Source organism: Heterodontus francisci, chromosome 5, assembly GCF_036365525.1.
Source record: "Heterodontus francisci isolate sHetFra1 chromosome 5, sHetFra1.hap1, whole genome shotgun sequence".
In the NCBI taxonomy this organism is placed as follows: Eukaryota; Metazoa; Chordata; class Chondrichthyes; order Heterodontiformes; family Heterodontidae; genus Heterodontus; species Heterodontus francisci.
The window spans coordinates 75,898,753-75,912,961 of NC_090375.1; the positions used below are offsets into that span (position 1 = coordinate 75,898,753).

A 14,209-nucleotide genomic window follows, 5' to 3' on the forward strand; every position below is an offset into this window, starting at 1 on the left:
GCCCTCATTTTATCATTGTTTTTTTTGTCAATCACTTTAATCACTGTGCTCTTGTTCTCGATTCTTCTGCCTATAGGCACAGATTGTCTCTATCAAATCTCCTCTCAACCTTCTCTTCTCTGAGAAGAGCAACCCCAGTATCTCCAATCTTTCCATGTAACTGAAGTCCCTCATCTGTTAAGTATCTGCCAATTCCACCAACTTGTCTATGTCCTCTTGAAGTCTATTATTTTCCTTCTCACAATTCATAATACTTCCAAGTTTTGTGTCATTTGCAAATTTTTATATTGTGCCCTGTATACCCAAGTCTTAGTCATTAATATATATCAAGAAAAGCAGTGGGCCTAATACTGACCTCTGGGGAACCCCACTGTATAACTTCCTCCAGTCCAAAATCACTAATACTCTGTTTTCTGTCACTCAGACAACTTCGTATTCATGCTGCCACTGTCCCCTTTCTTCCATGGGCTTCAATTTTGCTGGCAAGCCTATTATGTGGCAGTTTGTTAAATGCCTTTTGGAAGTCCATGTGCACCACATCAACTGCATTACCCTCATCAACCCTCTCTGTTACCTCGTCTAAAAGCTCAATCAAGTTAGTTAAACATGATTTGCCTTTAACAAGTTAGGACTGGCTTTCCTTATTTAATCTGCATTTGTTCAAGTGACTGTTAATTTTGTCCCGGATTATCATTTCCCATCATCAAGATTGAACTGACTGGCCCATTTCTCCTTACATGCTTTTTGAATAAGAACGTAATATTTGCAATTTTCCAGTCCTCTGGCATCACCCCAGTATCTAAGGAGGATTGGAAGATTATTGCCAGTGCCTCTGCAATTTCTACCTTTACTTCCTTCAGTCTCCTCAGATGCATCTGATCTGATCCTGGTAACTTATCAACTTTAGGTACAGCCAGCCTTTCTAATACCTCCTCTTTATTAACTTTTAGCCTTTTTGTATCTCAACTATCTCCTCTTTCTCCACGACTTTGGCAGCATCTTCTTCCTTGGTAAAATCGGATGCAAAGTACTTATTTAGTACCTCAGCTGTGCTTCTGCCTTCAGGTGTAGATCCCCTTTTTAGGTACCTAATTGTCCCCACCCCTCCTCTTTACTATTTATATGCCTATAAGACGACCTTTGGATTCCTTTTTATGTTAGCTGCCAGTCTCTTCTCATACTGTCTCTTTCCCTTACTTGTTTCCTTTTTCACTTCTCCTCTGAATTTTCTATATTCAATCTGGTTCTCACTTGTATTAGCTATAGATTGTTATAGAGGAAAATGGGGCAAGAAAGCCTCTGCTGAAGTCTCAGTCTCAAAAATGTGTGTTGGAATTTTCCTCTGTCCCCTCCCTGAGTTTTTCTTTCAGCCACTGATGGCTAGCTGCACTGTATGTAAATGATTGAGAGGCTGGGGCTTGGTCCCATATCTTACTTTTATTTTGCTCTATTCTTGCTTCACCTCCCTGGAAAATTGCCTTTATTGAAGAGGCATTCAGAGTTGTTTGTTGGTGGCAGCCAGATGATAAATGCAGTAAAGGCCATTGAGTGGCTTTCTGCAATTTTCTTTATTAGCTGTTCAGTCCTGTTGCTTCCTGCTCCTCCCCATAACAATTATTTGAAGCGGCGATTTTGGCTTCTGTGGTTTCTATTTGATGAGGTTGTTGGCTTGTCCCTTTCAGCTGCTATAGCGAGTGAAGTGCTGCAGCAGCCCAGTACTTCAGATTCCCAATGGACAGTGGAGATAATGCTGGGTGCCGACTTGCATTGGTAATTAATCCCTACCCCAGACGTTTCCTCCTACCACACTACTGACAAGAAATCAACTGATAAAAGATTTGTATGTACAAGAATATTACAAGAGAGGTATCTATAAGAATTGGAAAATGAATTGCAAAAGAACCTGAAAATGAGAAGTTTACCTTAAGCTTTAAAACTTGAAAAGCGCAAGTTACAGCTTTTAACAAATTACTCCATAAGTTTCACCTACCTCACCTACATAACTGTATTTGCACTTGAGAATCATCCTGTAAAGCCTTGTCCGGTTTTCATCCTCAAATGGCATAGTTCCACTAAGCAAAATATAGGAGATCACACCTAAAGCCCACATATCTACTGCATTGGTGTAAGGTTTTCTCATCAGGATTTCAGGTGCAATGTACTCTGGTGTGCCACAAGTGGTCCTCATGGACCAGTCTCCACCTTTATTCCCAGAATTGGCTAGTCCAAAATCAGTGACAAGGATTTTGGAGTCTGATCCCGGGTGATAGTAAAGTAGATTTTCTGGTTTCAAATCTCTGTGTGTAATGCCCAAGGTATGTAAGTACTTGATTCCATCTAAAACCATCTGCAGTACCCTTGTAGCATCTCTCTCTGTAAATGATCCTTTGGCAATGACACGGTCAAAAAGTTCTCCACCAGTAGCCAGTTCCATCACCATGTAAATACGATCTTGGGTCTCAAAGACCTCGACAAGCTGGATGATGTTGTGGTGGCTCACCCTCCTAAGCACATTAAGCTCTGACTCGCACACCTCCTTTCCTTCTTTAGCCTTGGTCTCAATCATTTTGATGGCAAAGGGCTGTTTGGTGGCTCTGTGTTCAACTCTCACCACCCTGCTGAAGCTTCCTCTTCCAATAAGAGCCTTGATGTCATACCTGATGAACAGCATAGGTTTGTCAAGATTGGTCACCAATATAGATAGAATGTCTTTAAAATGCAGTAATTCCAAAATTTCAAATGACATGACACTGTTGAGGTTAAACTCTAATGCAAACATCAAAGTCGAGCTGTGACCACTAAATGTAATAGTTAGGGAGACAGTGACAAAGTCAAGTGTGCAAGTTTTGCAAGGTTTCTGTTAAGGAATCAATTTATTTAATCATAATTGTAACTATTTTAATACTTGAAACTAATTCCTACTGACTATATTTACTATCCAATCAGTGTGCATAATATTGGAAAAACAGATCAGTCAGTAAGGGAAGTATGTCAAATATCAACTGGAGAGATCTTGTTAACCTACAACATATACTGCAGCCCATTTTGCACTAAGAAAATATGTAAATTAATTTAGAGGTATGTGCATACATAGCAGTATACTGGCAAATAAGACAACTTTATTTGCCAAGATATAATCCCTGTCAGCATTATTGCCCACAGATTTTACTTTCATAAAGTTTGAGGTGTTTTGCATCTCAACATAGATGATAATTTTAATTGTTCATTGGCTGATCAACTGTAAACCATACCCTGAAGTACTGTGAATCTGTCTAGCTTGGGTGGTCAATTAATGAACCTGCCACTAAAATTTGATCTGGCTCCAATATTAAACACTGGGTATGTCAACTTGGAGCCAACGTGGCCCCAAATAGACTCCACTTACCTCTCCCTTCTCAAAGTGATAGTCACTAGTTGGATAACTAACAAGTACGAGTTTCAATCCTCACTCGATGAACTGCAGGTACAAGGAATTCCTCACTAGTAGCACAATTCACCATAAAATGTTTGAACACATTGCTGTTATCCTTTTAACCACAGCATGATTACACACCATACCCCAACAAATGGTAGATCCACCAGTATACTCTTGCCTCCCTGCAACCCAACTACGGTAGTTGGATAAATGACCAAACCTTGGATATATGAATGTGTGCTCTCATATCTAGATTCCCAGTAACACATTCCAGCAGCTGTTGTCCAAAGTCTCAGGTCTATTATACAACTATATCTCAGCGGTACAACAGATGCTTTAGCATGGTGAAAGGATTGATGTGCAGCATGCCAGCCACCTTAATGTTCCAAGTCTATTGCCTTCTAACTTACTCATCAGTAACTGCTTGATCCAGATTCTCATGTGATGTGCTTTAGTAACCGGTTGTGGCCACTGTAAGGCTGACTCCCCTGCCAGGGTACAAAGTGACAGATTTGTATAGGCTGGATTTCTCCCTTCCTGCAACCTTTTCTGCTTTTCCCCAAAAAATCCAGCTTGGTTTGTTCCTGGATCTGAAGCATGGGCCAAAGGAAATCCTTTTACTGTATGCTGCAGAGGTCTGAGCCATGAAGAAGAACTGCTTAGATTCATCTTATAAACTACAAAGTTAACCTGCATCAGGATTTTGCTGTTGATGAAGAAAAAATCTTACATTTATATAGTGCCTTTAACTTAGCAATACATCCCAAGATGCTTGACAGAGGTGATATCAGACTAAAATGGATATTGATCAGAAATGAAGCTATTCAGAGGAATAACCAAAAGCTTGGTCAAAGAAATTAGTTTTTAAGGAAGGTTTTAAAAGAAGACTATAAGGTGAAGAGGTGGAAATGGAATCTCAGAAATGGAGCGTACATGGCTGAAGGTGCTACCATCAAAGAAGGGACAAAGAGATGGGGGGATGCACAACAAGCTAGAATCAAGGAACTGGTTGATATTTTGAGGGAGGGGTGGTAGGGTTGGAAGAGGTTACAAAGATAGGGAAGTGAAAGGCCACGAAGTTATTTAAACACAAATATGAGAATTTTAAATTAGAAGCATTAGGGCACAGGAGTTAATGTAGGTCAGCAAGGACTGGAGTGATGGGTGAGCAGGACAAGATACATCAGAATAAGAACATAAGAAATAGAAGCAGGAGTAAGCCATACAGCCTCTCAAGCCTGCTCCGCCATTCAATAAGATCATGGTTAATTTGATCTTGGTCTCAACTCCACTTTCCTGCCTGTTCCCCATAAGCCTTGACTCCCCTATAGTTCACGAATCTGTCTACCTCAGTCTTGAATAAAATTCAATGATTCAGCTTCCACTGTTCTCTGGGTTAGAGAATTCCAAAGATTCACAACACATCTTAAATGGGCGATCCCTTGTTCTGAATCTATGCTCCCTAGTTCCCACGAGGGGAGACAACCTCTCAGCATCTAACTTGTCAAGCCCTCTCAGAATCTTGTATGTTTTAATAAGATGACTTCACATTCTTCTAAACGCCAATGAGTATAGGCCCAACCTGATCAAGCTCATAAGACAATCCTTCATCCTGTTATGACCAGGTGAGAAAGGTGTCTAGGGGTCTGTTACTATCTTCACCTGGTCTTATTGTAACAGGGTTTAGTTTTAAACACACTGTGTTTTGAGCTCCCTTTTGTGAATCCTTGTTCACAGCTTTCCAATTATAAGACAAAGAAATGTCTTTGAAATACTATTCAAATGTCTTTCCAATCATGGCCTTGCAATATTAAGTTTTAATGTTCATGTGGCAAAATGATATGTGCCTCAGCCTTGGCAGATGGGGGGGGGAGGGGGAGGGGGGGGGGGTTGCCTGACAATCCCAAGAATCCTTTGTGAACCTTCTCTGAACTACCTCCAATACAATTACATCCTTCCTTAAATAAGGAGAACTAAACGTATGCAGCACTCTAGGTATGCTTTCACCAAAGCCCTGTACAGTTGTAGCAAGACTTCCCTACTTTTATACTTCATCCCCCTTGCAATAAAGGTCAACATTCCATTTGCCTTTCTAATTACTTGCTGCACCTACATGCCAACTTTTTGTGATTCATGTACAAGGATATCCAGATCCCTTTGTAGTGCAGCATTCTTTATTCTCTCTCTATTTAAATAATATTTGGCTTTTCAATTCTTCCTACCAAAGTACATAACCTCACACTTTCCCACATTACTGCCAAATTTTTGCCCACTCATTTATATCTATATCCCTTTGCAGACACTTTGTGTCGTCCTCACAACTTGCTTTCCCAACCATCTTTGTATCGTCAGGACATTTGGCTACAATACACTCAGCCCCTTTATCCAAGTCATTAATATTGATGGTAAATATTTGAGGCCCTGGCACTGATCCTTGTGGCACCCCACTAATTATAGTTTGTCAACTTGAAAATGACCCATTTATCCCAAATCTCTGTTTTCTATTAGTTAGCCAATCCTCTATCTAAGCCAATATATTATCCCCAACACCATGAGCTCTTATCCTGTCCACCTTTTATGTGGCACCTTATTGAATAGCTTTTGGAAATCCAAATACACTACATCTACTGGTTCCCTTTTATCTGCCCTGCTCATTGCATCCTCAAAGAACTCTTAATAAATTTGTGAAACATGATTTCCAATTCATAAAACCATGTTGACACTGCTTGATTGCATTATGATTTTCTAAATGTCCTGCTACTACTTCCTTAATAATGGATTCCAGCATTTTCCCAATGACCGATATTAGGCTAACTGGTCTATAATTTCCTGCTTTCTGTCTCCCTTCTTTCTTGAACAGGGGTGTTATATTTGCAGTTTTCCATACCAATGGGATCTTTACAAACTCCAGTGAATTTTGGAACATTATAACCAATGCATCCACTTCTTTAAACATTCTAGGATGCAGGCCATCAGGTTCTGGGGACTTGTCAGCCTTTAGTCACATTAATTTGCCTAGTACTTTTTCTCTCGTGATAATGAATTGTTTTAAGTCCCTCCCTCCCTTTCTCTCCCTGATTTTCTACTATTATTGGGATGCTTTTACTCTCTTCTACCATGAAGACAGATACAAAATGATTGTTCAAAGTCTCTGCCATTTCCTTTCTTCCCATAATTCCCCAGTCTCATCCTGTAAGGAACCAATGTTTACTTTAGCTACTCTCGTCCTTTTTTATATACTTGTAGAAGTTTTTATTGTCTGTTTTTATAATTCTTGCTAGTTTACTCCCATAATCTATTTTCTCTTATTCTTTTTATTCATCCTTTGCTGGTTTCTAAAATTTTCCCAATCTTCTGGCCTACCACTAATCTTCGCAACATTGTATGCCTTTTCTTTCAATTGGATACCATCCTTAACTTCATCAGTTAGCCATGGATGGTTCATCCTTCTCATAGATTCTTCCTTTCTCAACGGAATATATCTTTATCGAAAATTATGAAACAACACCTTAAATATCTACCACTGCTTATCTACCATCTTACCTGTTAATCTATTTTTCCAGTCCACTTTAGCTAACTCTGTCTTCATACCATAATAACTTCCTTTATTTAGCTTTAAGAAACTAGTTTCAGACCTAAGTTTCTCACCCACAAACTGAATGTGAAATTCTGTCATGTTATGATCACTCTTCCCTGGTAGATTCTTTACTATGAGATCATTAATTAATCCTGTCTCATTACACATTACCATATCTAAAATAGCCTGTTCCTGGTTGGTTCCACAATGTATTATTCTAAGAAACTATCCCAAATGCACGCTACAAACTCATTCTCAAGGCGACCTTTGCAAATATGATTTGTCCAATCCATATGAAGATTAAAGACATTCACGATTATTGCAGTACCTTTCTTATAAGTCCCCATTATGTCTTGATTTATATTGTGTCCTACAGTGAACTACTGTTAGGGAGGCTATAGACTATTCCCACAAATGACTTATTTTCCTTGTTATTTTTTATCTCTACCCAAACTGATTCTAAATCTTGATCTTCTGAGGCAAGATCATTTCTCACTACTGTTGATCTAATCGCTTATTAACAGAGCTGTCCCACCTCCTTTTCCTTTCTGCCTATCCTTCCGAAATGTCAAGTATCTCTGAATATTCTATTCTCAGCCTTGGCTTTGCATTGGCTATCAGATCATACTCATTTACTTCTATTTGTGCCATCAATTCATCTACCTTGTTACAAATGCTGTGTGTATTCAGATAAAGAGCTTTTAATTTTGCCTTTTTACCATTTATCCCTACTCTGACCTATTTGCTGGTGCACTATGTTTATGTGCTCTGTCCCTTCTTGTCACACTCTGGTTATCGTTACGCATATCGCTACCTTGCATTATTACCTTGTCCTTTCTCTTTAACTTTCTAAATTCCCCCTCACTTGAACACTCAATGCCCTGTTCTTACTGACTCGATGCCAATTTGCTCGTGGCTCAGGTAGTAATCCAGAGATTATTATCTTTGTGGTTCTGCTTTTTTAATTTATCCCCTAGCTGCTCATAATTACTCAGCAGAACCTCTTTCTTAGTGCTACATATGTTCTTGGTGCCTACATGGACTGTGACTATTCAATCTTTCCCCACCCACTCCAAGTTCCTCTCTAGCCCGAAGGAGAAGTTCTTAACCTTGGCACTGGGTAGGCAACACAGCCTTCGGGACTCACGCTCTCGGCTTCAAAGAGCAGTATCTTTATACTCCTTCAACTTGAATAGCCCACTGTACCACAGTTTGCTCATCCTCCCTACAGTCCCTGCTCTCGTTCACACAGGCTGCAAGAACCTCATACCTGTTGGAGAGGTTCACGGGCTGAGGCCCCACCAATGATACCTTCCGGATCCCCTTACCTGCCTCATGCCTGTCCCTGACGATGGACCAAATCTGAAGGGAACAAAGTGTCAGGTAGCTTTCTCTCTCCTTGATGCATTACAGTTTCCGAAGCTCAGACTCCAGCTCATCAACTCAAAGCCAATGTTCCTTCAGCTGCATATACTTGCTTGAGATGTGGTTGTTGTGCATCACACTGCTGTTGACCAGCTCCCACATGCTACAGCTGCAACAGATCACCTGCCCTGCCATTTGTATTATATTTTATTTAATTAGGTTTTCAAGTCTGAAATATCAATTGCCTATTTATAGTTTTTTTATCTAGGTAATAACCTTGTTTAATTTATTCAATTTAATTACATGCTTTAAGTCTTTACTGTAACTTAACCCGCACTTCTATATTTAACCCTATTTGTTCATATTAATTTTTCATATATCAAGCAAAAGCTTGCAGGTGAAAGATGTAAAAGACCAAAGTGGCCTTCACCTCAGTGCAGTCTCAGAGGACTATGTCCAGTATGAAGCTGCCATCTGATGTCCCTGGTTTCTTCCAATCTATTCCCTTGAGATCCTATCTTAAATTGTACAAAGCCATAAAGAAGAAACTAATTTGGCCAGTGCAGACAGGTGAGCCAATTTGGACAAGCGCTTGCTGATAGCAGCCCTCATATTTAATGTGCAGTCGGGTGGAGCACTCCACAATAGCGCAAAGAAAAAAACTTACCTTCCTGTGGCAGCATACAACAGTCCCTTTAAGGACCGCTGGTTTGGTTGCTAAGTGCCTCAAGAAATTGACTGCAGCAAATCGAATGTCACAAAGGCGGCATGAGATAAACATTAGGACCCTGATCTCACATGCAAAGTTCTTAAAACTAGTTTTAGGCAGGCATTCTTGATGTGTATGGAGGAGTCCAAATCAATTTGGCAGGACGTGCACTTCTGCCATGGAGTGACCATGGATTTATCACCTGCCACGTTGGATCCTTAGGTTACCTTCAAATTGCGGATGTCGTTGGAGGTGGGGGAACGAAAAAAGGCACGTAATAACATTGGCTCTGGCCCCCTGACAGCATCATGCCTGAACGACATTTTATGTGTGGTGGACGCCAAGCAAGATGGGGCTCTGATCACCATTCGATAAAAGCCAATTAAAGGCCAATTAAGGTGTTTGGAAATCCAATTGACTTCCATTTTAAGTGCCCTGCAGCATTTTACGGGATGTGCACAGGCCACAATGCGGGGTGGGGGGGTGGGAAATGGAGTGTTGGCAACTTTAAATGAGTGGCAACAGGACGGCGGATGAAGGGACCTGAAGGACTCGGGCTAGTGAAGTTGAGGCTTCAAAGTAAAGAGGAGTGAAAATTGAAGTACAGAAATCATTGGCTCACTTAGGCCCACCTAAGCAAGTGGTCCTCCTGGCAGAGCCATCCTGGAAGAGATTTCTAAGACAGGGTTGGGATTGCTCATCCCCTCAGCAATCCCTGGAAAAGTAGCCACATTATATATTCAGTGCACGGGTGCCATGGGCATTTTCCATTCTGGAGGAGGCTCCTTCAGCAAGGAGGAGATCTGGAGAAGGAGGGAAAGGCAGGCAGGCAGCCAAGGACAACAGTAACCTGCTGGCCACCTACAGGTGCAGCCTCATGATGGGGAAAGGCAGAAGGCCACAGATTGAATCGGGCGCAAAGATCTCCGAGCGGACAAGGGTACCCAGCATACAGGCTGTACCAACAGTGGACACCCTTCCTCCTGATGTCTCTAATGACTGCACCTGTCTCAAGAGACAGTGTCAGCTCTGATTGTTAACTTCAACAAAACATCATATAATCCGCTATGAATCATTTCCCCTTAAATGCTTTGAGCTCCTAAGTGAATCACGTGTCAGTTTAGTATCATCTGTCACGAGTTGTACTATATAATTCTGATAATTCTAAAGCAGTTGGGACAGGTATCAATATAAATTGTGAACAAATAAGCTTAATAGTGAGACCAACTGTGATGGAAACCCTGCATACCAAATGGAAATATTAATTTCATCATATGGAACTTTGCCTGAGACTTTCATTGAGACTGTTACAAATACCTTTAAAAAAAAAGAACAGTGAGCAGCCAAGATGGCCATGCACAACATGAGAAGCCAAAGGCAGGCTGCAGACAGAGATGATTGCCCAGTCTAGCCAGAACAATTTAGTGCTCTCTGATTCACTTATCTGGGATAACCTTATCATAGGGGGTTGTCAAAAGGCATCGACACCCATTGACTTTGAGAGAGCCAAACCTCTCTACTAAGTATTTTTGAACAGCTTGTGAGGAGGGCCTTGAATTTCAAAGACCATTCTGGAAGATGCTGATTCAAACACAAAGAGGTCACATTACATGACAGCTTGGGCTACTCTGGAGATTTGTGAGTGGTGACACAGAAGTCAGATAGTAATTGAAATTTGGCAAGAGAACAGCCTCTCTGTCTCCCTCTCTCCAGTAAAGTGCCAGAGAAGCCTCAGCTGCAACTACAACGCCTCAAGTCTACATATTCTTACATTCAGCAACTAAGGGGACATGGATAAAGCCCCTTTTCTGCCTTCTGGAACCAGGGAAGCAAGCCCTAAAGTGGCCCAGTGAGGACTTCAGGACTACAATTTCAACTAAAGACTCTGAGACTCAGTATTGAAACTCCATTAATTATGGACTTTACTCCAACCTCCCAGCTGTGTTTTTTTCTCTGTAATCTATTTGTGGATGTGTGTGGCTCTTGTGTGAATATGGGCCTGGATGCGTAGCATATATTTGTAATTTTTCTTCAGTTTAGAGCAATGAGGTTTATAAACTTATATCTCTCTTGTTTAAACTCAAGAAAACCTGTCTGATTCGTTCATTTGCAATTATATTAGAGGAACAGGAGCAAGTGCTCACTGAGGTGGTAAGTTAAATCACTGTGTTAAAAGGATAAATCCTGTTGCGTTCAAACCAAAGAAGGGGCAAAAGGGGAACCTGAGACCCTTTCCTCACCTGGTTGTAACAGAAATTTGGGGGCTCTAGTCTGGCATTGCACCCACAGACAAACGAGAAATTGGAAGTGGGAACCCAAATTGGTTTGTGTTGCTAGAATACTAACATGTCCGTATCCAAGGCCAGTACCTTCCCAAGCCAGGGTGAAGTAACTTGGGATAAGTTAAAGGCCCTATCCATGGAAGAGTTGAGAAATATAGCTGGGCAGTGTGGGATCTCTTTCTGTGCGAAAGCTAAGAAATCCAAAATCCTAAAACTTGTGACCAACCATTTTTCCCTCGAACCTGAAGAGTCAGAAACAGGTTAATGTTCGCAAAAATACAATTAGAACAAAGGAAACTGGTATTGGAAGACAAAGAAAGAAAGAGCCAGGAGAGAGAGAGAGAGAGAAAGAATTTTCCAGAAGGAGCAGGAAGAAAGGGAGTTACGATGGCTTGAATTAGCTAGGGGGCGACACGGAAACCCCAGTGAAAGCATGGCCCATATGGAAGCTACCCTTAACTCAGGACCATGTGCTGAGCTCTTAAAGTTCTCCCAATTGATCCCAAAGTTCAATGAGGGAGACGTGGAAGAATTTTTTGTCCCTTCTAAAAAGCTTACTAGACTGTTAAAATGGCTGGCTGAGAGCTGGACACTCCTGCTACAAAGCATGCAAACAGGAAAAGCCCAAGAGGTTTATTCCTTGTTGCCAGATGAAAGTTCATTAAACTATGAATTGACTAAAAATGCTATCCTTGGGGCATATGAGCTAGTACTGGAAGCCTACCGCCAAAAATTCTGAACCCTTCAGAAACAAGCTGATCAAACTTACCTGGAATTTGAGAGAAGTAAGCAGCTGGCTTTTAATCAGTAGTTAAGGGCCCTTAAAGTGCAGCCCACATATGAAAACCTCAGAGAGGTTATTCTACTCGAGAAATTTAAAAACTCTCTCCCTCTTTCTATAAAGACCCATGTGGAGGAACAAAAAGTTCACAGAGGGAGGCAAGCCACAGTTCTGGCTAATGAGTTCACTCTCATATCCAAGTCCGTATCCCAAGGAAAAACCTTCCCTAGTCACCTCCAACCATCCCAAAAAGGATAAAAGGTGGGAGGGTGATAGGAGCCCAAACAGTCCTGGGAAAGAAAGAAAAGGGGGCCTCTCCTCAAGCCAAAAAAAGATAGTGCTGAAAGCAGGAGTGAGACCCGGAGACCTGTGTGTTTCCATTGTAACAAGGCAGGTCACCTCAGAGCTGACTGGTGGAAACTACGGGTTAATCAGGGCACAGACGGCCAGTGCAGGAGAAGGGACCCTGATGGAAAGCATAGCAGTGCAGGCTTTAACTAAAATAGCAGTAAGACCCAGAAAAAATACTGCTGTGGATGCAGGAAAATTTAACGAGATCCCTGAAGGTTATCAGGATTTTGTATCCCAAGGATATGTCACCCCATTCCCCTCAAGTGGGACAAGCAAGCCCATAGTCATACTCAGGGATACAGGGACCACCCAATCCCTTTTACTGGGAAAAGGCCTGACTTTTCCCCCAGATGGTGCAGTGAATGCCAAGGTGTTAGTGAATGGTATCGGAGGGCGGTATATGCCCATACCTTTATACTGCGTGCACCTCGAGTATGATCTAATTTCAGGACTGGTAACAGTGGGAATTGTCCCTAGCTTACCTGTGAACGGGATCACAGGTCCTGGGTAACGATCTGGCGGGGATGAAGGTGGTAGCTTCCCCAATAGTTTGAGAGAGACTAAAAGAGATCAGGGAGACCAAACAATTGCAGGAGAAGGTCCCCGGCATTTTCCCTGACTGCGTGGTAACTCGGTCCATGGCCAAACCATCTCTGTCCGAGGAGACTGAACAGGTGCTGCAGACAGCTGACTCTGCTCTCTGGTTGTCTGAAACATTCTTTGGGGAATTAGAAGACCCAAAGGATGGATTAGACAGGTCTTCCCTAGTTGAGGCTCAACAAGCTGACCCAGTATTAAGGAAGTTAGCACAGACTGCACAAACTGAATGTGAAGCAGAGGGAGTCCTGGAGTGTTACTATATAAAGAATGAGGTTCTGATGAGGAAATGGATACCTCCTCACAGACCTGCAGATGAAGAGTGGACAATGGTTCACCAAATAGTGGTGCCCCCGAGGTACCGTAAAGACATACTAAGATTGGCCCACAAACTTCCCATGGCGGGACATACTAGGGTAAGGAAAACCCAAGCCTGCATAAGGCAGCATTTTGACTGGCCAAAGATGTGGTGGAGTTCTGTAAAACTTGCCACACGTGCCAGGTTGTGGGAAAGCCCCAAACTGCAATAAAACCTGCTCCCCTAATTCCCATACAGGCTTTTGAGGAACCATTCAGCCAAGTGCTGAGGGGCTGTGTGGGACCCCTCCTGAAACCCACAGGGGGCTATCAGTACCTCCTCACCATCATGGATGTTGCTCCCCAATTCCCAGAGGCCATTCCCCTATGAACTATCTCTGCAAAGGTGGTGGTGGACGGGCTGGTCAAACTCGAGACAGATCAGGGTACTAATTTCATGTCTGGGATCTTTTAAAAAGTCATGGGAAACCTGGGCATAACCTAGCGAAAGTACTCAGCCTACCACTCACAGTTCCAAGGAGCTTTAGAATGGTACCACCAGACCCTAAAGACAATGATCAGGGCATACTGTTACAAGTATCCCCATGACTGGGACAAAGGGTTGGGATTCCTCCTGTTTGCTACCAGGGACTCACACAATGAGTCCACTGGCTTTAGTCCCTTTGAATTAGTTTATGGACATGAGGTGATAGGTCCCCTGAAACTAATCAAAGAGAAGTTTTTGGGGCACGGGGATGAGTCTCCCATGTTAGACTACATTACCATGTTCCGGGAGTGGCTCACGAGAGCCTGTGCAGTAGCTCAGGAGCACCTA

General features: G+C 42.1%; 1 protein-coding gene across 3 annotated transcripts in view; it reads right to left on the reverse strand.

Moving 5' to 3' along the window:
- The window catches only part of LOC137369920 (serine/threonine-protein kinase H1-like), a 120,659-nt gene that overhangs the window by 93,476 nt on the left and 12,974 nt on the right, over window positions 1-14,209 (reverse strand). For 2 of the 3 annotated variants that reach the window (XM_068031657.1, XM_068031658.1), the window contains exon 3: window positions 1,991-2,657. In XM_068031657.1, the coding sequence (XP_067887758.1) occupies window positions 1,991-2,657 (667 nt within the window). The remainder of the gene's footprint in view (window positions 1-1,990; window positions 2,658-14,209) is intronic. The other variant, XM_068031660.1, reaches the window with a different exon arrangement.